Source organism: Dendrobates tinctorius, unplaced genomic scaffold (genome assembly GCF_039654945.1).
Source record: "Dendrobates tinctorius isolate UK_male_01 unplaced genomic scaffold, ASM3965494v1 ptg000162l, whole genome shotgun sequence".
In the NCBI taxonomy this organism is placed as follows: Eukaryota; Metazoa; Chordata; class Amphibia; order Anura; family Dendrobatidae; genus Dendrobates; species Dendrobates tinctorius.
In genome coordinates, this window is record NW_027361829.1 from 16,763,266 (window position 1) to 16,788,570 (window position 25,305).

Sequence of the window (25,305 nt, forward strand, 5' to 3'; positions counted from 1 at the left end):
ACCGTAATGGGTCTTTCTGGTAGGACGTAAGTTTAAGTTGGCATCCGACCATGCCCCACTCGGATGGATGAGGGAAACAAAGGGGGGAAAATGCTAGGGTCACACTTTGGTTTTTAGCCCTACAAGTTTTCAGCATCCATATAGAGCAGGGAAGCTACATGGTAATGCTGATGCCCTCTTGAGGATCCCTTGTCTGGTAGGAGAAAGAGCCAAGTCAAACGGCTTTAGGCAGAGGGGGAGGTATGTAGTCTGGCTATTGGTCGCATAGTTGATGGGAAGTACAGTATACGTCAGAGATGGCTTGTCTCTGATGTAACCCGGAGTATTTTCCCTAGTGCATGAAAGCGCTATGAGAGATGAACGAGTCTGGCTACCCATATTCCTCACCATTGGGTGTGGTTACAGCCTATATAATTGAGGCTGTTGTTTGGCACATGGTCTGTGTTTTGGGAGGGAGGAAGCCTCGTGTGTGTGTGTGTGTGTGTGGCTCCAGACTGAGTCTGAATACTGGACATTACCCCAGGCCTGGCAGGGCAATATATACAGGTGCATCTCAGAAAAATAGAATATCATCAAAAAGTTAATTTATTTCAGTTCTTCAATATAAAAAGTGAAACTTATATATTAGAGTCATTACAGAGTGATCTATTTCGTGTTTATTTCTGTTAATGTTGATGATTATGGCTTACAGCCAATGATAACACTAGCTTGAAAAAAAATTTCAAAATGTTAGCCTACTGAAATGTATATTCAGTAAATGCACTCAATACTTGGTCAAGGTTCTTTTTGCATCAATTACTGCATCAAAGCAGCATGGCATGGAGGCGTTCAGCCTGTGGCACTGCTGAGGGGAGAATCTATGGGGTTATGGTCAGGCAAGTTTGCTGGCCAATCAAGCACAGTGTAATCTGCTGGTGTAGGTCCACTGTGTTTTATCAAGCCCAAAGTCAGCACAGCCGTCTAATATGAAATTTTGAGCACTTGATGCTTCCCTATGTCGACACAAGCTTTTTGGAGATGGAGATTTCCTTCTCCTGCAGGACTTGGCATCTGTCTGCACTGCCAAAAGTACCAATACCTGGTTTAAAAACAACAGTATCACTGTGCTTGATTGGCCAGCAAACTCGCCTGACCTTAACCCCATAGAGAATCTATGGGGTATTGTCAAAAGGAAGATGAGACACCATACCCACCAATGCAGCTGAGCTGAAGGCTGCTATCAAAGCAACCTGGGCTTCCATAACACTTCAGCAGTGCCAAAGATTGATCGCCGCCATGCCATGCCGCATTGATGCAGTATTTGATGCAAAAGGAGCCCCGACCAAGTATAATAGAATGCATTTACTGAAATGCATTTCAGTAGGCCAACATTTCAGATTTTAAAATAATTTTTTCAAGTGGGTGTTATAAAGTATTCTAATTTACTGAGGTAATGACTTTTGAGTTTTCATTGGCTGTAAGCCATAATCATGAACATTAACAAAAATACTTGAAATACATAACTCTGTTTGTCCTATTATTTGCCAAAAACTGACATAAAACATGCTAGTTTTGAATACATTTTTTTCAAGTTTCGTCATTTTATTACAATATGAAAAGAATATGACTATTAGTAAAGTGGTGTTTATAATCTCTTTGGAGTAATGATAACTAAGTTAACTGAAAAGTAAGCATAATCTTTTTTTAATAACCGACCAATAAACATTAAATCCCAGAAAAAAATCAATTATAACCCTAAGGCTATATTCACACGTTGCGTTTTTGATGAGTTTTTTTTAATGCAAATTTTCAGCTGTGTTTCATAGTACCAGCAAAGTCTATGATATTTCAGAAATCTCATGCACATACCTTGTTTTTTTTTACTGACTGCAGTGTCAAAGAGCTGCGTTTTTGCAAGACTGTGGAGATCCGTGTGTCTTAAACAGTGCCTTCCCACCAATCCTGTAATGAAAACACGACCAGGCCTAAATGGGTTGAAACAGGTCGGTCACGGTTTATTATGTAAGCAGAGAAAGGCAATTACATTTCGTAACGGGCGGCTCATAGCTGAGATCCTGTCTGCGATCGACAGGCGATTTGGCCAACAAGCGGTTACGAACCTTTGCCCTCCTCCACTTCTCCCGCTGTGACTTAGTATCGTTAACAAGGGTTAGAGATATATATATATATATATACTGCTCAAAAAAATAAAGGGAACACTTATAACAACAGAATATAACTCCAAGTAAATCAAACTTCTGTGAAATCAAAGTGTCCACTTAGGAAGCAACACTGATTGACAATCAATTTCACATGCTGTTGTGCAAATGGAATAGACAACAGATGGAAATTATTGGCAATTATCAAGACACACTCAATAAAGGAGTGGTTCTGCAGACTGGAACCACAGACCACATCTCAGTACCAATGCTTTCTGGCTGATGTTTTGGTCACTTTTGAATGTTGGTTGTGCTTTGTGCTTTCACACTCGTGGTAGCATGAGACGGACTCTATAAACCCACAAAAGTGGCTCCGGTAGTGCAGCTCATCCAGGATGGCACATCAATGCGAGCTGTGGCAAGAAGGCTTGCTGTGTCTGTCAGTGTAGTGTCCAGAGACTGGAGGCGCTACGAGGAGACGTGGAGGGGGCAGTAGGAGGGCAACAACCGAACAGCAGGACCACTACCCTGCCTTTTTGCAGGGAGGAATAAGAGGAGCACTGACAGAGCCCTGCAAAATGACCTCCAGCAGGCCACAAATGTGCATGTATCTGCACAAACTGTTAGAAACTGACTCCATGAGGATGGTCTGAGGGCCCAACGTCATCAGATGGGGGTTGTGCTCACAGCTCAACACTGTGCAGGGCGCTTGGCATTTGCCACAGAACACCAGGATTGGCAAATTTGCCACTGGTGCCTTGTGCTCTTCACAGATGAAAGCAGTTTCACACTGAGCACATGAGACAGAGTCTGGAGACGCCGTGGAGAGCGATTTGCTGCCTGCAACATCCTTCAGCATTACCGGTTTGGCAGTGAGTCAGTAATGGTGTGGGGTGGAATGTTTTTGGAGGGCCACACAGCCCTCCATGTGCTCACCAGAGGTAGCCTAACTGCCATTAGGTAAAGAGATGAGATCCTCAGACCCCTTGTGATACCATATGCTCGTGCGGTTGGCCCTGGGTTCCTCCTAATGCAGGACAATGCCAGATCTCATGTGGCTGGAGTGTGTCAGCAGTTACTGCAAGATGAAGACATTTGGAGCTATGGACTGGCCCGCCCATTCCCCAAACCTGAATCCGATTGAGCACATCTGGGACATCATGTCTCGCTTCATCCACCAACGTCACGTTGCACCACAGACTGTCCAGGAGTTGGCGCATGCTTTAGTCCAGGTCTGGGAGGAGATCCCTCGGGAGACCATCCGCCACCTCATCAGGAGCATGCCTGTTATGAATGGATCTCTGAGGAGGATGGCAGGAACAGGCTAAGCCACCAGAAGACCGGAGAGGTTGTTAACTAAGCGGATTGCAGACCCCTGATCCTATCCGCACAACTAGCAGTAGCCGTGGTGCATTCCTACGATGCCCTAGACGCTTCGTCATAGCCGGAGGACTAACTAAGCCTAAAGACAGATGAAATGTAAACTGCCCCGGAGCCGATTCTCAAAGGAATAGACAGCCCCCAAACATATTGTCGTTGAGAAAAGATGAGACACAAACACAAGCAGAGAACAGACTGAGCAAACGGTGGTGCCCAAGCTGTCTGGACAGGATAGAAAAGAGACTGTCTGCAATCACGCACAAAACCCTGAAAAAGTCCAACACTACTGATAGACAAAAAACCTGAGATCACACGATCTCACCCCCGCTAGATCAGCACTCTGGTATAAACTGGCAACAAAGCAAAAAGATACTAACCTAACAGGGGACTGAACAAGCTGCAACATATGAAGCAGGGAGCACGCTGAACCCTAGCAGCAAAACAAGGCAAAAAAAAAGGCACAACCAGATCAGATGCAAAGGATTAGCAAAAGAATCACTTAGCTGAACCATGCATATCAGGCAGGGGACAAAAGAGCTCCAAATGCACACTGAGGAAATCCCCAGCAACCTCCAAGAGCAGTCAGCTCAATTATATGCTCCCAGCCAATAATCCCAGGTTTCCAATTATCGTCGTCAGGTGGGGAACCTCCATCCACCTGGCCAGCTCCACTACTCTCAGCAACCACCAGAGGGAGCTTCGGCTCAGAACTACGAGCAAGAGAATTCACAACACATGCCCAAGCGTTGTACAGTAGGGAGGTCAATACAGGCACGTGGAGGCCACACACAATACTGTGTCTCATTTTGACTTGTTTTAAGGACATTACATTCCACTTTATTTTGTGTGTGACTCCAAATCCAGGCCTCCATTGGTTAATAAATTTGATTTCCATTGATGATTTTTGTGTGATTGTCTTGTCAGCACTTTCAACTTTTTATACAGGGCAAAGTATTCAATGAGAATATTTCATTCAGGTCCAGGATGTGTTATTTGAGTGTTCCCTTTATTTTTTTGAGCAGTGTTTATAATTAGTGTTGAGCGATACCGTGAAGGATCGGATTGTATCAGACCGATACCCAAAAAGTATCGGGTATCGCCGATACCGAAAGTCCCATTCAAGTCAATGGGACAGAAATATTGGAATTTAAAAAACCCCTTTCTTTACTTGCACATCCTGTTCGGGAGGGGGGGAAGAGTGTGGGCTTTGGCTGACACTTTGCATGTCTGAGTGCGGGCGGGGTCTGTGCGGGCCTGCCGGGGGTCTGTGTGGGCCTTTCGGGGGTTGTGTGTGTGTGTGTGTGTGTGCAGGCATCGTCCGATGGGACTACAAGTCCCATCGGGCTATGCCTGCTACAATGACAGTGATTGACACATTAGCCAATGATGGGACAGTAGTAGTCCCATCATCCGGCTAATGTGTTGAATGTGAAAAAAAATATACATACTACATATATGCAACATACATACATACATACATATATATACTTCATATATACTACATATAACATAGTACATACTCACCATCACTTGTCACTTTGTTCCCCGAAGCCAGTGTCATCTATAAAAAAAATATGAAAATAACAAACAAGCGATATACTCCCTGATCTGCAGATATCCACGAGTGTCCCACGACGATCTCCTGTGGAGAACAGCAGCATCAGCTGATGCGACCGCTCTCTAGGGGCCCCAGGAATACAATGACGGGAGGTAGGTATCCTACCGCACTGTATTCCTCCGCCACTGTAAAAAAAAATAGTCCCTAGTCTCACTTTTGGCATTGCTGTGTGAGAAAGTTCCCACGCAGCTTTTGCGATAAAGTGAGACCAGTGAACTATAGTAATCTCTCAGTGATGCAGTGCAGGAGATCGTCGTGGATTTCTGCGGATCAGGGAGTATATTGCTTGTTTGTTTTTTTTCATATTTGTTATAGATGACACTGGCTTCGGGGATCAAAGTGACAAGTGATGGTGAGTATGTACTCTGTTATATGTACTGTATGTCTATATGTATGTATTGTAAGAATGTATTGTATGTAGCATGTTGTATGTATGTAGTATGTGTATATATATATATTTTTTTTTTTCTTACATTCAACACATTAGCCGGATGAAGGGACTACTACTGTCCCATCATTGGCTAATGTGTCAGTCATTGTCAATGTAGCAGGCATAGCCCGATGGGACTTGTAGTCCTATCGGACGATGCCTGCACACACACGCACAGACCCCCGGCAGGCCCGTACAGGCAGCCCGCACAGACCCCTGGCAGGCCTGCACAGACCGCGCATCATGATGACATCATTTCAGCAGCCAATCACAGCCACAACAGTGGCTCATTGCATTATGGGAACTTTCGATTCCGGTATCCGATATTGTAAAAATATCGGTACTCTGTATCGGAATTCCGATACAGCGAATATCGGCCGATACCCGTTACTTGCAGTATCGGAATGCTCAACACTATTTATAATATATTAAAATTTATATATACACACACACACTACCGTTCAAAGGTTTAGAGTCACTTAGAAATTTCCTTATTTTTGAAAGAAAAGCACAGTTTTTTTCCAATGAAGCTAACATTAAATGATTTAGAAAAAAACTCTATACATTGTTAATGTGGTAAATGACTATTCTAGCTGCTAATGTCTATTCCCCTTGTTACTACTATTATGATGGTGCCCACTTGACCCCTTTCTTTACAAACGTCTCGTTTGTAATGCAATATCTTCATTAGGTGTATGCAGGCCCATTTCCAACAACCATCACTCCAGTGTTCTTATGGTACTTTGTGTTCACTAACTCTGTAAGAATGCTAATGGATGGTTAGAATACCCTTGTACAAGTATGTTAGCACAGCTGAAAACTGTTTGGCTGGTTAGAGAAGCTATAAACCTGACCTTCCTTTGAGCTAGTTGAGAATCTGGAGCATTACATTTGTTGGTTCCATTAAACTCTCAAAATGGCCAGAAAAAAAAGAACTTTCATGTGAAACTCGACAGTATTCTTATTCTTAGAAATGAAGACTGTTCCATGCGAGAAATTGCCAAGAAACTGAACATGTCCTACAATGGTGTGTACTACTCCCTTCAGAGGAGAGCGCAAACAGGCTCTATCCAGAGAAGAAAGAGAAGTGTGAGGCCCCGCTGCACAACTGAGCAACAAGACAAGTACATTAGTCTGTAGTTTGAGAAATCGACGCCTCACAGGTCCTCAACTGGCAGCTTCATTAAATAGTACACGCAAAACGCCAGTGTCAACGACTACAGTGAAGAGGCGACTCCGGGATGTTGGCCTTCAGGGCAGAGTGGCAAAGAAAAAGCATATATCTGAGACTGGCTAATAAAAGGAAAAGATTAATATGGGCAAAAGAACACAGACATTGGACAGAGGAAGATTGGAAAAAAGTGTTATGGACAGACGACTCCAAGTTTGAGGTGTTTGGATCACACACAAGAACATTTGTGAGACGCAGAACAACTGAAAAGATGCTGGAAGAGTGCCTGACGTCATCTGTTAAGCATGGTGGAGGTAATGTGATGGCCTGGGATTGCTTTGGTGCTGGTGAAGTGGGAGATTTGTTCAAGGTAAAAGCTTTCCTTATTCAAAATCCCTATCACTCCATTTTGCAACGCCATGCCATATCCCGTGGACAGCGCTTGATTGTAGCCAATTTCATCCTACAACAGGACAATGACCCAAAGCACACCTCCAAATTATGCAAGAACTATTTAGGGAAGAAGCAGGCAGCTGGTATTCTATCTGTAATGGAGTGGCCGGTGCAGTCACCAGATCTCAACCCCATTGAGCTGTTGTAGGAGCAGCTTGACCGTATGGTATGCAAAAAGTGCCCATCAAGCCAAACCAACTTGTGGGAGGGTCTTCTGGAAGCATGAGGTGAAATTTCTGCAGATTACCTCAGCAAATTAACTGCTAGAATGCCAAAGGTCTGCAATGCTGTAATTGCTGCAAAGGGAGTATTCTGTGACGAAAGCAAAGTTTGAAGGAGAAAATTATTTCAAATATAAATCTTTTTTTCGAACCTTGTCAATGTCTGGACTAGATTTTCAATTCATTTGGCAACTCATTTGATAAAAGTATGAGTTTTCATAGAAAACACGATTGTCTGGGTGACCCTAAACTTTTGAACAGTAGTGTGTGTGTGTGTGTGTGTGTGTGTGTATATATATATATAATATCCACCAGTTACTATAGCAATTTACACTCCTTTTGACATCTATAAAGGAGGGAGGGTGGGACAAAGGCTTCCAGGTGTCCGCCGCAGGAAGTTACTGACCTGTAAATGTGGCCGTAGAAACCTTACCCTTTAAGACCCATTGGACAACAGGGCATCCCAATTAGTGCATCACCAAGGGGGGATTTGGGCATGGACAGTATTTTATTATCCTTAGTCATATGGGCTCCCCAGTCAGCGGCACGTTCCTTATGCAGTACCGTGCCTACCAGATGCAGCACGTCAGGTTTTTCTGCATTTTTGCAGAATAGCAATGGGTAGTACAAAACACGCAGGTATGAAGTTTTGATGCCATAACCTGATCAAGTTGAATCCGATTTTTTTTTTTTTTTTTTTTTTGCACTAAACTTTATCAGCATTAGCTAGAGACAAGTGTACCCTGGCAAAAATTCAGTTAAAAAAAAAAAAAAAAAAAAAAAACACCAAATAAAAGCAGCAAACTCTCAGTAAAACCTACTTTTTTGACATTGCTTCTTTACTGCCAAGGGGGCAGGTTTTGTCTGTGGGGAAAAACGCATCAAAAACGCAATGTATGAACATGGCCTAAAGGGTGTTTCACACTCATACATGTATAGCATCAACAGAATAGAGGAAAGAGCGAGAGAATGCACTGACCACTATTGCACATGGCTGTCTCTATTAAAGACTATGGGAGATAAAAAAAAAAAAGTAAATTCCCATATAAAACCACAGGCAACCGGTCAGCTCGGAAATATGCCATCTGTGGACTGCATATTATCATCCTCGGACCCCAGCACCGCAAGGCTACATTTCTAACTACTGAGCCATTATGCTGCGAATAAGTTGGTGTTATCACGTATGGTAAATAAATGTCCTCTGTAATCACACATACTAGATGACTTATTATACTGACCGTTGTGCTTTGTGAGGCCGGTTTCACACTAGCGCATTTTCAACGCGCGCACGGCCGGGGGTAGCTCCGCCCCCGATCCGGCTCTCTGCCCGGCGTGCCCGCCCCTTCCTTGTAGCGCCGCCTCCTAGCGGACAGCGGCGCCTGCGATCGGCGCACCCTATCTTTAGCATAGGGTGCGCCGATCGTGCGCAGGCCGTGCGCTAGTTGCGCTTTGACCTGCGCTGCGCACTTTTGACGGTGCGCCGTGCGCGCCAAAATCAAACTTTTCGGATTTTGGCGCGCACGGCGCACCGTCAAAAGTGCGCAGCGCAGGTCAAAGCGCAACTAGCGCACGGCCTGCGCACGATCGGCGCACCCTATGCTAAAGATAGGGTGCGCCGATCGCAGGCGCCGCTGTCCGCTAGGAGGCGGCGCTACAAGGAAGGGGCGGGCACGCCGGGCAGAGAGCCGGATCGGGGGCGGAGCTACCCCCGGCCGTGCGCGCGTTGAAAATGCGCTAGTGTGAAACCGGCCTTATACTGACACACAATTAAGGAACTCTTTGCTTATGATTTGATTTAGTTTCTTTTTCCTGCTAATGTGTATGACATGCAGTACCACAGTGGTAGGTAAAGGCTATGTGCTCACGTTGCGTTTTTTAAGCGTTTTTGCCGCAGCGGAAATGCTTAAATGCATTCCTATGCAATCCTATGGGATTCTGCAGTTGCTGTGCCCATGCTGCGAATTTTACCACTGCGGAATCGCATAGTGGTAAAATCCGCAGCATGTCCATTAATTCTGCGGAATTGCTGCGATTCCGCCGCTATAGTATTGCATTGAATCGCTCACTTTACGCATGTGACTATGCCCGCCATGCGTCAAGTGAGCGCTTCATGTGCGGATGGTACCCAGGGTCTGGAGGAGAGGAGACTCTCCTCCATGCCCTGAGTACCATATTCCTGTAAAAAATAGAATTAAGATAAAAAATCGGGATATACTTACCCTCTGTCGGGCCCCGGTGTTCTCCCGCTTTTCATTGGAGCTGGCGGCAACTTCCGTTTCCAGGGATGCATTGCTCAAATGACCTCTGATGACAGCGGTCTCGCGAGACCACTATGTCATCAGAGGTCATTTGCGCAATGCATCCCTGGAAACGGAAGTTGCCACCAACGCCAATGAGGAGCGGGAGGACTCCAGGGGCCGACAGAGGGTAAGTATATCCCAATTTTTTTTTTTTTTTTTTTATTATTATTTTTAACATTCTATCTTTTACTATTGATGCCGCATAGGCAGCATCAATAGTAAAAAGTTGGTTTTACACCCAGCAAGGAGCTGCTGAAATGCTGCGTACAATTCCGCAGCATTTTTTTCAACGTGGGCACATAGGACAACCTCTTAAACCCTTAGGGGTACTTCACACTAGGTCAGATCGCTAACGAGATCGCTGATGTGTCACCGATTTTGTGATGCATCAGCGATCTCGCTGTGTGTGGCACGCATCAGCGACCAGCCCCCCCCCGCCGAGTATAGCTGATCGTGCAGGAATGTCCTGGACCATTTTTTGATCGTTGGTCTCCCGCTGGCCAGCAAGCATCGCTGCGTGTGGCAGCGGGAGACCAACAATCAGCAAGCTCCCAGCACTGTAAGCAGACGTTGGGAGCTGGTATCTAAGGTAAATAGCGGGTAACTAAGCGCGTCCCTTAGTTACCCGCTGTGTACCCTGGATACCAGCTCCCAGCGCCAGCACGCTGGTATCCAGGGTACACAGCGGGTAACTAAGGGACGTGCACGCTTAGTTACCCGCTATTTACCCTGGTTACCAACGTCCTCGCTGGTCCTGATCGCTGGTGAGTCTGCCTGTTTGAGAGCTCACCAGCGATCATGTAGCGACGTACCAGCGATCCTGACCAGGTCGTATCGTTGTCGGGGATCGCTGGTGCGTCGTTTAGTGTAACAGGACCCTTAGGCTATGTGGACAAGCTATGCATCAAGCAGAAGGTAACAATCATCAAAGGAATTGTGGAAGGCTGCTGCAGTAGACGTGTGCTACTAAATTGCCCCCATTAAAATTAATAGTCAACCATGTAAAACATCGGTCGAAAAGGAGCTCAAACAAGGGATATATATGACTGCAAAAGTACAAAAGGCTTTGCTAGTGCGAACAGTCAGGTCAAGAGTTTTCATAAACTGCTCATATAGTCATTTTATTAGTATAAAGAATCATATAAAATATTGAAATCTATTTTTGTCTTTTAGTTATCAACTCAAAGAGAAGTCGTAGCTCGAGTAATTCAACGGATCTGTGAAAAAAACAAGAAGAATGTTCTCGCATTTGGATATGGTCTCATGGCTGAAAAGAGTTCATTGCGTGTTAAGTTTGCACCAAATATTTGTTGTTTTTTTCCAAATCCAACCACAGCTACTATTAGTACCAGTGTCCTCTGGGAAACCCTTCTGAGTAGGGTGGGAGATGATGTCATGATGCATTTATTAGAAAACTGTTCACTTTTCATGAGGGTACCACCCAGTTGTTGTTATCAGATGTGTGGTCAGCCTATATATAACTTGACCAAAGAGGAAATTCTTAAATCACCTTGGCTGAGACAACATAATTTTATCTATAAAGGCAATATTTTATCTCGCTACATAAAGACATGCTCTTACAAATTTAAAACTTGCTCATCAAAGCTGTCCAGACAAAGGAAAAGACTAAAGAGTCAAAGAAATGCTAAAGTAAAGGCATCCATTGAGCTAATGGTGCAAACAGGAGAGGTCCATTCCAGCACTGCACCTGTAAAGGTTGATAAGTTTACCACTGAACCCAAGGGGAAAAAAAGACCTTCTAATGCAATAGGTGTTAACCCATTCAAAAGACGTAAAACAGAACAGAAATCTACTTCTGATAGTGTGAGCACAGAACCACCTTCTGTAAAAACAAGTGATTCTGTCTGGCAGTGTACCAGAAAAGAACCCAATATGGTGTCCACTGTCCAGACAAAGATTCTGTATGGGACAACTAAAAACACTAAATTAAGTAAATTTTTTGCTGAGCATCAAACTAAAGCTGCGTCCTATAATTCTTCATCTACGTCTGCCAACAGAACTTCGCCTTCTAAGATTTTTGTTGACTTTGGTAAAATATTGTTCACGAATCCACTTTCTAAAGAAGGTTTTTCTGAAAGTTTTATACTGAATATGTTAAAAAGTAACTCCTATGGCAGTTTAAGCCTTATCGAAAAGATATTTATGAGTAGTAATTTAATTGAGCAAGACATTGACTTACAGGTTCCATCTGAAGTTAAAAAGAAGAAAAAAACGTGCAAGCGTTACAAACAGTTGATGCCCATCTTCCAAGAACTTATAGAAAAGCACAAAGTATGCGCCTACATGTCACTATTAAAGAAGCATTGTCCTGTAAAGCTTACTGGAAACCGCAATTGTTTAGGTGTCCGGTGTGATAATGGCAACCCAGCAAAAACTAATTCCAAATCCGGTAACACAATCCTACACTCACTGAGTAACACAAACATGGCAACAAACCAAAGTAGTGTTTGTGTGGAAAAACGGGACATGGTGTTTGTTGATGAACCATATACCTTACTTAAGCAGCATAGCAGTGTATGGCAAGTATATTCATTTGTACGAGAATGTTTGCATATCGTGGTGCCTGAAAGTTTATGGGGCTCTAGTCACAACAAGTGTCGCTTCTTCAGAATTGTGAAAATGCTGATTAATTCTGTCAAGTGTGAAAAGATTTCTTTATCACAGTTAATGTGCAAGATAAGAGTAGAAGACTGTTTTTGGTTGCGTCTCAACAAACGTAAGTCATCCAGAGTTCTCTTTGATTAAAATGAATGGATCACTAAAGTGGTCATACTTACTAGATTGGCTAATTTCAACAGGACCATCCAGCCAGAATACCGTATATATGACACTTTCTGCCACCAAGTTTTTTTTTTTTTGTTTTTTTTTTCTGCAGCCTTTTGATTTTTATGTCAAGTTTACTGCTGTATTTGTAGCAATATGGGTTTGCTACTAAAATCACTTCACCATATTTAGATAGTAGTTGAAGCTGTGAAGATACCCCTACAAAATTGATACATAATGTAAGAGCTCATGTAGACATCCATGAACCGCTGTTTGAACACGTAGTGCACAGACTGTCCTCTGCCTCTGTACTCCCTGCATATATGAGACATATTTGAGCCTGTTGAGTTCAGTTCGGGAGAATCACGGACAGGCAGTACTAGGTGTAGTTTCACAGACATCTGAACACGTTTTTGCGCTATGATTTCAGCTTATGAGCATATATTTAGCTCAAGGCCTCATTCAGACAAATTTTTTTCTTGTACAAAAGTAGTAAACCATAAAAAAATAGAAATTTGGTGTTGTCATGATCATATTGATCACGTTAATAATACTTAAAGCAGAGGAGTAGCTAGGGTTTTGGTTCAGGGGGGCGAAACTTCAGAGTGGGCCCCTAACCAGGTAACTTTGATTACAACTCGGTGACGCACCCTAATAGTGGATGTAGGAGATTACCGCGCTGTTACTGAAAATAATCTCTATATAATGACTAACATGGATATTACTGCCATATGGTCAGTGGTAAATACCAGTCCTACAAAACATAGAAGTGATTACTGCACAGTTATAGTTGGTGTCTTACCACTGACGTTCTTTCTGATGGAATCGTTCACTTTTCACGTCTTTCCCGTCTGGCCCAGACCGACAATGACCACGTCTTCAGCCAGGACTCGGCTACAGAGAATACAACGAAGACACAATTCACTTTTCATATTCCAGCCCCATCACCAAGTATCCCCAACCTGCACGAGCCCCTCATCCTGCTGATACCCCAATGCTGAGCCGCTGCTGCCGTATGTGTCCCTATTACTGCACCTTATACCCCAATGCTGAGCCGCTGCTGCCGTATGTGTCCCTATTACTGCACCTATTGTGTGGTTCTGTGTGACCGCTAAATTCTAATACATCCCTCTATAATTAGTAATGCCGGGTGCAAGTGCCCTAGAAAACAGTGCCCATATTTTGTCCCCTAGAATGTAATAATGCCCTGTGTGTGCCCCGGTTGATCAGTCACAGTAACCTGAGTTTCCTTATAACAGTAAGTGCCCACTTTACATTTAATAATGTCCTGAGTATCCCCCCCTATACAGTTCCCCTATACACAGTATAATGCCCCATCACTGTATACATACTGACCCCTTAATATCCCCCCAAAGATGGCGCCAACACTGTATGATGGCCCCCTCACTGTAATCTCCACATTGTATGATGGCCCTCTTACTGTAATCTCCACACTGTATGATGGCCCCCTAGATAGCCTCCATATAGTATAACACAACAGATAATCCTCAATATAGTATAATGCTGCCCCCATAGGCAGACTACAGTATAATGCAACCCCCCCATAGGCAGACTCAATAGTATATTGCAATCCTCCATAAGCAGACTGTAATGTAAGGCAGCACCAACCCCTATAGGCAGACTGTAATATAAGGCAGCACTCCCCCCCCCCCCCCCCCCCATAGGCAGGCTAATATAAGGCAGCAGCCTAGTATAAGGCAGCCCCCCATCCCCTATAAGCAGGCTGTAGCATAAGGCAGCACCCCCCATCCCCTATTGGCAGACTAGTGTAAGGCAGCACCCCCACCCTATAGGCAGACTGTAGTATAAGGCAGCACCCCCATCCCCTATAGGCACCTGTAGTATAAGGCAGCACCCCCCATCCCCTATAGGCAGACTGTAGTATAAGGCAGCCTCCACATCCCCTATTGTCAGACTGTAGTATAAGGAAGCCTCCACATCCCCTACAGGCAGACTGTACTATAAGGCAGCCCCGCATCCCCTATAGGCAAACTGTAGTATAAGGCAACCCCCTCACCCTATAGGCAGACTGTAGTATAATGCAGCCTCCCCATCCCCTATGGGCAGACTAATATAAGGCAGCCCTCCCACCCTATAGGCAGACTAGCATAAGGCAGCACCCCCCATCCCCTACAGGCAGATTGTAGTATAAGGCAGCCTCCCCATCCCCTATAGGCATACTGTAGTATAATGCAGCCCCCCCTATAGGCAGACTGTAGTATAATGCTCCCCCATAAAAAAAATAAATCCAATACTCCTTTTTCTTGCTCCCGGTTCCTTTGCTGCTCCCGCTCATCTGACAGCGGGCGCTGGACAGTGACGTCATCTCGCTTGCTGTCAGCGAGAGGGGGATGATGGGAGGAGAGCTCGCTCCTCTCATGACTGCGATCAGCTGTATTGGCTGGATGCCGATACAGCTGAACCTGCGATCGATGACAGGTGGGGGGCCCACTGCTGGCACCGGCCCCCCCCCACCTGCTCAGGGGCCCATAGCGGCCGGGCGGCAGAGCAAGGAGATCCATTCTCCCTGCTCTGCCGCAGAATGTAACTATCGGCGCGCTGCGCACGCCGATAGCTACAGTAGCATAGCTCCGGGTGGACCCCCTCAAAGCTCGGGTCCACCGGCCCCCCGGTAGCTATGCTACGGACTTAAAGCAAAAATAGTCAAGTAAATTTCGAATTGGTAATTTTTGGTTATTTTGCCTCCCAAAGAGTGTAATAAAAAACGATCAAAAAGGTGCTTGTGCCCCAAAATGAATATGAGGAAAACGGGGAACATGATGCTGCATACAGTATAATGGCCCCATATGATGATGCATACATTGTAATGGCCCCACATGATGCTGCATACAGTATAATGGCCCCACATGATGCTGCATACAGTATAATGGCCCCACATGATGATGCATACAGTATAATGGCCCCACATGATGATGCATACAGTATAATGGCCCCACATGATGATGTATACTGTATAATGGCCCCACATGATGCTGCATACTGTATAATGGCCCCACATGATGCTGCATACTGTATAATGGCCCCACATAATGATGCGTGCAGTATGATCAGCACCATCTCAGCAATCGCGCCGCCACCACTCTCCTCAGTCCTGTCCTGAGCACGCATGCCATCCCCGTCTACAGCACATTCACAGACTGATGGAACGGTGTGCCGCCTGATGGGAGCGTTAGAAGCAGAGGAGAGTGGCTGCGGCGCCGGCACTAGTGATGAGGGTCCGGGAGATTACGAGTGGGCTGAGAAGAGTGGTGGCGGCGCTAGTTTTGAGGAACCGTTCTTATGATTATCTGTTTAGTTATAGTTCTATAATTTTTTTGCTAGATAAACTAAAAAGTTTTTATCATAACTCTTTTCCTACATTTTGTAGATAATCACTTTGTTCCAGCGTCTGAGCACTTGCTGCGAGAGAAAATACTTTCTAAATTCCTGTATTGGCTTATGGATAGCTATGTTATACAGTTATTGAAAGCATTTTATTATATCACAGAAACCAGCTTTCAGAAAAATAGACTCTTCTTTTATAGAAAGTGCATCTGGGGGCCACTTCAGGAGATTGGAATACGGTAGGAATGTCAACATTTTTTTTTTTAATGCAAAATCTATTTTGAACATATGGGGGCATTTCTAAAACTTGTTCCATACGACATCCAGGGTAAAAATCCATATTGGCACTAATGTTTCTACCTGTGCATTAGGTTCTTAAAGTATTCTTACTGTAAATCGGTAAAGTAATTTTTTTTTTTTTTTTAAGAAAACACATGACAAATGTAAAGCTACGTTTAATGTCAACTGATGAAATAGAAAACATGCAGCAACAAAAGAACACACCTCTAATCTCCAGGTTACGTTTCATACCAAAAATAAATGGATTGCGTCCAATTGTGAAAACGTGTAATACTTTAGGAGTTCAACCAAGTAAAGAGATCAAGAAAAGAAAGGTAATTATGCATGGAAAGCAGATGATGCTACCTGTAGGGGAAGGGGAGGTGAGCAGAAGCACTGCTGTATAGAAATCAATAGCACAGAGAGATTTGACTGGTATGTTATGAGTTAACATGTCTTTTGGAATTTAACTACTGTACATTCTATGCCAGGGACTGGGCAGTCACTAGTGGCTGACCTCCGTGGATACCAGCTGTACACTATGTAAGATAAAAGTTCTCAGCTGGGGATTGAAAGCAGACTGAAAAAACAGGTCAATTGCAAACTTCTTTAGCTATCTTGAAAATACCTCTTTAATGAGGGGCATGTAGAAATATGTGTCGGATTCATGCCTTTCTGTGCCTCACCAGAAATTTTACTCTAGTCAGGGACTGAAGTACAGCTTCTCCTGTTAGAAATATCACCCCTTTTGATTATTTCAATGGGTGGGCGTTACTCAAAAGTTTAGTGCCTTTTCAAAGTGTTTTACAGCAGCTTTCTGGTGTAACCACTTAAATGTATCAGTTAAAAAAAAAAATATATATTTCTAAATCATAGTTTTATATGCTACTTTCAATCCCTGCTTGACTATTCCCTAGATACCTTGTGGTCACAGTACTTCTGTTCTACATCACCTGATATGATAACCAGTACATGAGGTGGAATGAAATGCATAGAGTAAAAACAAAATAGGTGTATCTGCACACTCCTATAGTAAGAAAAGCAATATCTGCTTCAACTTTCGTAAGTGGACATGAGACAACAAAAGTGAGAAGATACCTCATTTTTATAACAAATATACTTATAAGCAAGAGAGGCCTGCAGTGTCACACTATGAATATACCAAAGTGCTGTGCTGCACTCCCCTATCGTTGTCATTTTTTTAACCCTTTAGTGACAAAGCCAGTTTTGACCTTCCTGACTAGGCCAGGTTTTTTTAAATCTGACTTGTCTCTTCATGTGGTAACAACTCTGGAACTCATGAGCCAGGAAAGGTCAAAGAACTCTGGCACATGCGCAGTGCAGTACTTTTTACTCTGCCCTGGCCCTCTGAGCGTTATGCCGGGGACACTGTGGATGACTTAGAACGTGTCATTCGCAAGAAGGAGGATGGCATTGCAAGAAGAAGGGAAGCCCCAGACCAAGACCAGCGACGCCCATGAGACCCGACCTCCCCACAGGCGAGTATTATAAAAGCTCTTTTTCTTGTCTTGCAGACCGGATTGGAGTCAGATATACAGCATATTAGATTGCTGTATATCAGGGCTGAAAGCTGGTGGTCTTATCTTATATGGGACAAACCTGGTATCAGGTTCCCTTTACGGATTTCATCTGTGGGTGTATTGAGTATTTTAAAACCACAGGTGCATCACATAATTTTCTAACATTGGGAATTGGACATATAATAGTTTAGTTGTAAAAATGTATATTTGTTTTTTTTCTGCAAATTTGTCAGTTACACAAGGGTTAATGGATGAATCTGGACCCCACAATTTGTTATACAATATCTCCCGAAAACAGTGATTCCCCATATGTTATCTGAAGCTACTGTAAGGTCACACTCAGGACTGAGAAGGAAGGAGCGCTGTTTGGCTTTTAGAGAGCAGATTTTGTTAGAGTAGTCTGTGTGCAACATATGCGGAGCCCCTAAGGTGACCCCACTGTAAAAATTACACCTTTTAAATCGTCTGTGGCTGCAGTGACTATTTTTTTGTAACCGCCATGCCATTGCTTTTTTTCTTGAATTGCAAATATGTCAGTTTAGTGCTCACACATTGTGTCCCCGTGTACAGTAATGCACCCATACAGTTTGGTGATCCCATGCATTGTTCCTAGTTTGTGCTTCTGGAGACACGCGCCCTGAGTTTTTGCAATTTTTGTGCTTTTTTACACTTTTTTTTTTTTTTTTTTTTTTTTTTTACATTTGGGCTCACTGTGAGACTTAATTTTTTTTTTACTTTGGTCTCTGGTCTCATGCATTGCAGTACACGTATACTGCAGTGCCTGAGCACTGTCAGTGTCTCTCTGACAGAGCCAGTTAGACCCGACTTATAGCTGGATCTAATGTTCCACTGTACCCTGGTGTCATCAGATGACCTTGGGGTACCATGGGAACGACAGCAGGGTGGTTAATCACAGGATCGACTACTCCCTCCCTGCGATTGTAGTCGCGCGTGCCTGTCAAAGGGGGTCTTCTAATCTCCTTTTAACCACTTTGATGCCGCTGTCTCAATTAACAGTGGCATTTAAGGAATTAACCTGCTAGGGTCAGTTCCAAAACCAGTCGGGGCCAATGCCGCAGGGGAGCTGTCACTGTCAGGATATGCGCCCGCTTGGGGGGTGGTGTACACTTAGCTTAATGGAAAAATCAGCACTGAGGAATACTGTAAGGGTACTGTTACACCTAGCGACTCACCAGCGATCCCGACCAGCGATATGACGCGGTCAGGATCGCTGGTGAATCGCTAGGTGGTCGCTAGTGAGCTGCCACTCAGGCAGATCTCACCAGCGACATCGCTGGGGACGGGGATCGCTACTTACCTGTCACACCAGGCGATCCTGCGTCCTCCCGCCCGGCTCCACGCGTCGCTCATCATCACAGCAGGAAGCGCCGCAGGAAGTGACCGACGAGGAATGATCCAGCAGCTTCTCGCGCGATCAGCGATAACCAGCGGGGGAGCCGGTCGGAGGTAAGTATCACATGCAGCGATATCGCTAGCAATATCACTGCAACGTCACAAAATCGGTGACTTTACAGCGATATTGCTAGCGATATCGCAGTGTGTAACTGGGGCTTAAGGCCCTTTTTAAGGGCCTCCGTTTAAAGGTATATCGGCTGTCGTTAAAGGGTCACCTTGAAAAGCTGATTCCAGTCTTGCAATCAGGGTAAAAAGCGGGAGCACAGCTTGATCTATCGGTTTATTGGTGTGGGAGCTAATAGGTAATAACTATCTTATTTTCCATTAAAAATACCGTGATAAACATATTTGGTATCACTAAGTTAGTAAACGTCTTATCTATTAAACTATAGAATTAATTACCGTAGCCAAGTCTGTAAAATAAAGAGAAGTAAATTCATAACACCAGAATTGTGTGTTTTGGTCTTCGCCCCCCTGAAAAAAAATTAAAAAAAGTGGGAATAAGCAATCAAATCATCGCATATACATAAAATTGATATTAATAAAAACATCAGCTCACCTACCAAAGAAATCAAACCTTCACTCAGCCCCATGATCCGAAAAATAAAAAATGTTACGGGTTTCAGAAAATGGTAACAAAATGGAAGGAACTTTTATTTCACAAATTTTCTTAAATAAATTCTCATTACTTAAAGTGAACCTGTCCATCAGGGTTATGCGTATTAAACTAAAGGTATGCACAGAATAGTGTTGGTATGCTGATTTTATACATACATTCAGTGGAGAAATCCACAGTCTGGTTGTTTTAAAATCATTATTAGAAGTTTTGATCTCCGTGCATCAGGGCGGGACTGTGGGAACGGTCTTCAGCCCTGCCACAGCTTTGCTGTCTCTGGTGTCTTTATTCTCTTCCTCTTTTAAATTTTGTGCCTGCGCTATCCTAGCAGCTGGCGGCACAGCACGAAAGATAAGAGGATGAAGACACCACTGGCAGCGAAGAGACCATGGCAGGGATGAAAACCCTACCCACAGTCCCGCCCTGATGCACGAAGATCAAAACTTCAGCTGTCTTAACTGAATGTATGTATTAAATCACTAAACCATCGCCATTATGTGCATGCTTTTAGTTTCATATGCATAACCCTGATGACAGGTTCTCTTTAAATAGAAAAGTCAATACATGTTTAATATTGCCGTAATGAAACTGACCTGGACAATTATGTTTCCAGACCAATGCTACTGTATAATGAACACTGTAAAAACTAACCACAAAGACCGTGTCGGAATTGCTTTTTTTTTCTATTTTTCACATTTTAAAACCAGTATTTACACATTTGTTGATAGAAAAATAAGAGTTATAGCCCTTGAAAGAAGGCAAAGGAAAAAATAAATGCAAAAATAATTCCTTGGTCATTACACAAAGACGTTTTTTTTTTTTTTAACACCATTGTTTGATTTTCATAAAGGTTTAATCTTTGCTATTTTCATACAACGTGATACGCTGAATTCACAGGTTCTTCAATACTTCACTGACCAAGACAAAAATGTTGTGGCGTTTGGAGGGTGTGTAGTATCATATTAAATGGGGTTACTTGTACTGTTTAAAATGACTAGTGAGAAGCCATTCTGATAAAGCAAGAAAATAGACTACGGTTACCATTGGAATCCATTCTCCTCTCCTCTTCCAGACCCCGAGTGATGCTGTCACGATTACAAGTCCTCTAACCACTGATTGGCTGCACGATTAGGTGATGAAGGTTCTTCTGGGGCCATGGTGCTACTGGAATGGGGAGCAAATTCAAATTCCAGTGCAAAGAATAGCTTCTTTTATCAAGATTCTCACCATTTCCTTATTAACCCTTTCAATATATTTTCATTTGGTCATCTTGGTATGAAGTACAACGGAATGTTTTGATGACGGTTTTGCACTTCATAGTTCTTTGATTTGTGCACATGATCTTTTTTAATTTCTTTACAGGTTCACCATTTTAGCACCCAAATGAGAAACCTCTTTAGTGTCCTGAATTATGAGAGAGACAAGTCTTCTTACTTGATTGGTTCCTCTGTGTTTGGGCTGGATGACATTTATAAGAAATGGAGAAAATATGTTCTAGAGCTTAAAGAATCAAAATCGGAAAATGAAAAGCTTTACTTTGTAAAGGTATATACAAGTATGATGTTAAATGTTTTTTGCCACTTATGATGCTAAAAAAATTCCCAAACCTAGCACAATTAGAACTTGATGACTTGTGACTATCATACACCATGGAAAAATATCAAATTCACAGTTTAGATAACCGGCCTGACAAAGGGCTATATTAAACTGAGTTCTCCTTTCAACTACTGTTACATAAATCAATAGTACAGGCAAATATACTATCGGAGAATTCTGCTGCCTTACCCAATTCTCAACCATTTTTCTATTTTCCCTTGCCTAATGAAATTGTCATCCACTCAGAAAAAAAGATGCTTAAATCCATCTTGATACAGATCCTGACATTGATTCATGTGTGTTTAGGTTTGTAATGCCATTCCACCGATTGTGCTCTGCCTAGGTGACTCTTCACAGCTTATCTGGGAGAGTCAGTTTTCCTCCACCCTGCCTGACATATCACAGGCTGTGGTGCAGCTGTAGGCTGTATACCTCTAAATATCCATTCCCCTCCCCCATACTCTCTCAGTAGTTTCCCGCTCCCTGCAACTTGTTTGTGCCTTTATCACTTGTGTTTGACTTGTGCCTCCAAGCCTGAGGAAAGCTTCATGACGTCCGCTACAGTATCTAATGGACAAGTAACCCCATGTGTGATACGTGTGAAATAGGAGTGATAAGAATGGCATGAACAAGTTTTCAGAGCGCCAGAGTCCCCAAAATGTATGGAAGGAAGTGGAGAGTAGTGCTGGTGGGGAAAGGAATAGACTGTGGGAGGGTTACAGCCTGCAGCTTTCCAGCTTGTGATATGTCAGGAAGCATGGTGGGAAGCTTTGACTGTCACAGATAAACTGAAGGAGCAAAGGTGGTCACCTACCTATGCAGAGCACGGACAATTCACTGACATTACAAACCTGCACACACAGGTTCGTCAGTGGGCCGTCTTGTGTTAGATGCCAGTAGCAAACCTCGTCGATTGATCTGTAACTTGTAATTCCAAAAGGAAGTGAGCACATTCAGGAGCAGCATCTTCATTACAGTGAATAGTTCTTAATGGCATATACTGTGACAATTGAAAACACTATGGATGTGAGCCTTTATAGTTTGGAAGTTATGTCGATATGAAAACATTTTTATCTCCCCGGAGTACATCTTTAATCACGCACATTATGCATTTGTTTCATGTTATGGTCATGCGGCATATAACATGTATGTAGCTGAATTCGGAAAACAAGTACTAGATCATTAGACATCCGATTAAAGGTGTTGTCCGATAATGAAATATAAGTTGATGTATTTTTAAAATTTCTCTTAACCTGAGTATCCCTCTTATGCATCTGTAAGAGCATTTCATGAAATTGTGACCCAGTAATCAGTAATGTTGAGCTTTTCTTGAAAATTAGCTAGGGAGTTTATATCTAGCTGTAGTATATTAGCCACAAACTATTCTCAGGTCCTTGCCATAACCAAGCTTTGAAGTGCATGGCCACCTATGACTATCAGTAAGGGTATAAGAAAGTTGATCTACTTTGTAAATTCATTGCATTACTCATCTTTTTTCTAAATTAAAGCTTTTGTGATTTTGTAGTACAAAACATGCAAATTCTACCGCATTCCTTGATGACTTAAAGAGGTATTCCCAGCTCCAAGATCCTAGCCCAATATGTAGTATTAGTAGCAGTAGTAAAATTAGAAATGTGGCATAGTTCTTCTGATTCGCTATATCTCTTTCATCCTGTATAGGCATTGCAGTAGCTTAGGCATCCATAGTTAAGACCACTCATGTAGTGACAGTTAGCTGTTAGTGGTCGTAACCATGGATACCCAAGTTACTGGAAATCCCTGAACATGGGGTATCATAGAATGGTAGAGTTGGAAGGGACCTCCTTGGTCATCTGGTCCAACCCCCTGTTCAACGCAGGATTCACTAAATCATCCCAGACAGATGTCTGTCCAGCCTCTGTTTGAAGACTTCCATGGAAGGAGAACTCGCCACCTCTCGTGGCAGCCTGTTTAACTCATTGATCACCCTCACTGTCAAAAAGTTTTTTCCACTATCTAATCTGTATCTCCTCACATTCAGTTTCATCCCATTACTTCTAGTCTTTCCTTGGGCAAACAAGAATAAATATGATTCTTCTACAATGTGACAGCCCTTGAGATATTTGTAGACCGCTATTAAGTCTCCTCTCAGTCTTCTTTTTTGCAAGCTAAACATTCCCAAATCCTGTAACTGTTCCTCATAGGACATGGTTTGCAGACCGGTCACCATTCTGGTCGCTCGTCTCTGAACTTGCACCAGTTTGTTGATGTCTTTTTTAAAATGTGGTGCCCACAACTGGACACAGTATTCCAGATGAGGTCTGACCAAAGAGGTGTAGAGGGCAATAATGATTCACGTGATCTAGACTGTATGCTTCTGTTTATACATCTCAGAATTGCATTTACCTTTTTTGCTGCTGCATCACACTGTTGACTCATGTTCATCTTATTATTCGTATATCCAAGACTTTTTCACATGTTCTGTTGCTTAGCCCTATGCCTCCCATTCTGTATATGCTTTTTTCATTTTTAATGCCCAAATGTAGTACTTTGCATTTTTCCCTGTTAAAAACCATTCTGTTAGCTGCTGCCCACTGCTCCAGTTCATTTATATCTTTTTGAATCTTCTCTCTTCTCTAGTATTAGCTATCCCTCCTAGCTTTGTGTCATCAGCAAATTTAATCAGTGTACCCTCAAGTCCTTCATCTAAATCATTGATAAAGATGTTGAACAATACAGGGCCCAGGACAGAACCCTATGGTACCTCACTTGAGACATTCTTCCAACTGAATGTGCAGTCATTTACGACCACTCTGGGTGCGATCACTAAGCCAGTTATGAATCAACCTAACAGTTGCCTTGTCCATTCCATACTTGGTCATTTTTTTTCAATAAGGATGGTGTGAGATACTTTGTCAAATGCTTTGCTGAAATCAAGATAGACTATATCTACAGCATTTCCCTGATCCACCCAGTCAGTGATTCTGTCATAGAAGGAATTTTAAGTTAATCTGACATGACTTATTAGTTACAAACCCATCTTGTCTCTGGTTAATCACTTCATTCTTATCCAGGTGCTTACATACATGATGTTTAATAATTTGTTCAAAGATATTTCCTGATATAGAAGTTAGACTCACCGGCCTATAGTTCTCTGGGTCCATCTTCTTCCCCTTTTTGAAGATAGGGACAACATTTGCTCTTCTCCTGTCTTCTGGGACTTCTGTTCTCCAAGAATTTTCAAACATTATGGAGAGTGGTTCAAAAATTTCTTCTGCGATCTCCTTCAGTACTCTGGGGTGTAATTCATCTGGACCTGGAGACTTGAATTCATTTATGTTAGCTAAGTGTTTCCTCACTATCTCTCTGTTTATAGATATCCTGGATTCTTCTATTCATTTTAATAGGAAAGTGAAGATCAGTTGATGTTACATTTCCTTTCTGAGAGAAAACAGATGCAAAATAGGAATTTGAAAGTTTGGCCGTCGCAACATCCTTTCTTACCATTTCATAATTTTCATCCTGTAAAAATTCTATAGCATCTTTGACTTTTACTTTAGACCCCCAGGGGGTCGGCGCGTACACCCCCTCTTGATGACCACCACAGCTGAGCTTCTTTACTGTATTCAGGTAACATGGCCCGCGTTGCATAAATTAACTATTTGGTAGATTAAGCAATATTTGTGCATGTGTTATAGACATCTGTCTTTTATATCTTAGGCTATACTACTTGGCTCTTTCCTATTAGGATTATAATTGAATTATTTTGAATTACATTTTCCTTATGTGGTCTTTCATTGAGGTGTAGCGCCTTTATTTACAGCTACATATTGTGCACTATTTTTCCATCATCCCCTGATGTCTTTTCCTGTGTTCTGTCTGAGTATACTCTTGTAAATGAATTTTTAACAATAAAATTTTCTATACCATCTATAAATATTCTGGACTAGTACATCCTCTTTTTTGCCCTCTGCCCTGAAGGTTCTGCAGACAGCATTATATTCTTCTTTAGATATG

The 25,305-nt window shown here is 42.9% G+C and overlaps 1 protein-coding gene across 3 annotated transcripts in view; it reads left to right on the plus strand.

Annotated features, from left to right (window-relative positions):
• TERT (telomerase reverse transcriptase) overlaps nucleotides 1–25,305 on the plus strand; it is a 159,899-nt gene that overhangs the window by 13,055 nt on the left and 121,539 nt on the right. For 2 of the 3 annotated variants that reach the window (XR_012220872.1, XM_073549864.1), the window contains exons 2-5: nucleotides 10,885–12,448; nucleotides 15,905–16,100; nucleotides 16,289–16,475; nucleotides 21,076–21,258. Coding sequence is in view for 2 of the 3 variants with exons in the window: in XM_073549864.1 (XP_073405965.1) it covers nucleotides 10,885–12,448; nucleotides 15,905–16,100; nucleotides 16,289–16,475; nucleotides 21,076–21,258 (2,130 nt within the window). In the remaining variant the exon portion in view is untranslated. The remainder of the gene's footprint in view (nucleotides 1–10,884; nucleotides 12,449–15,904; nucleotides 16,101–16,288; nucleotides 16,476–21,075; nucleotides 21,259–25,305) is intronic. The other variant, XM_073549865.1, reaches the window with a different exon arrangement.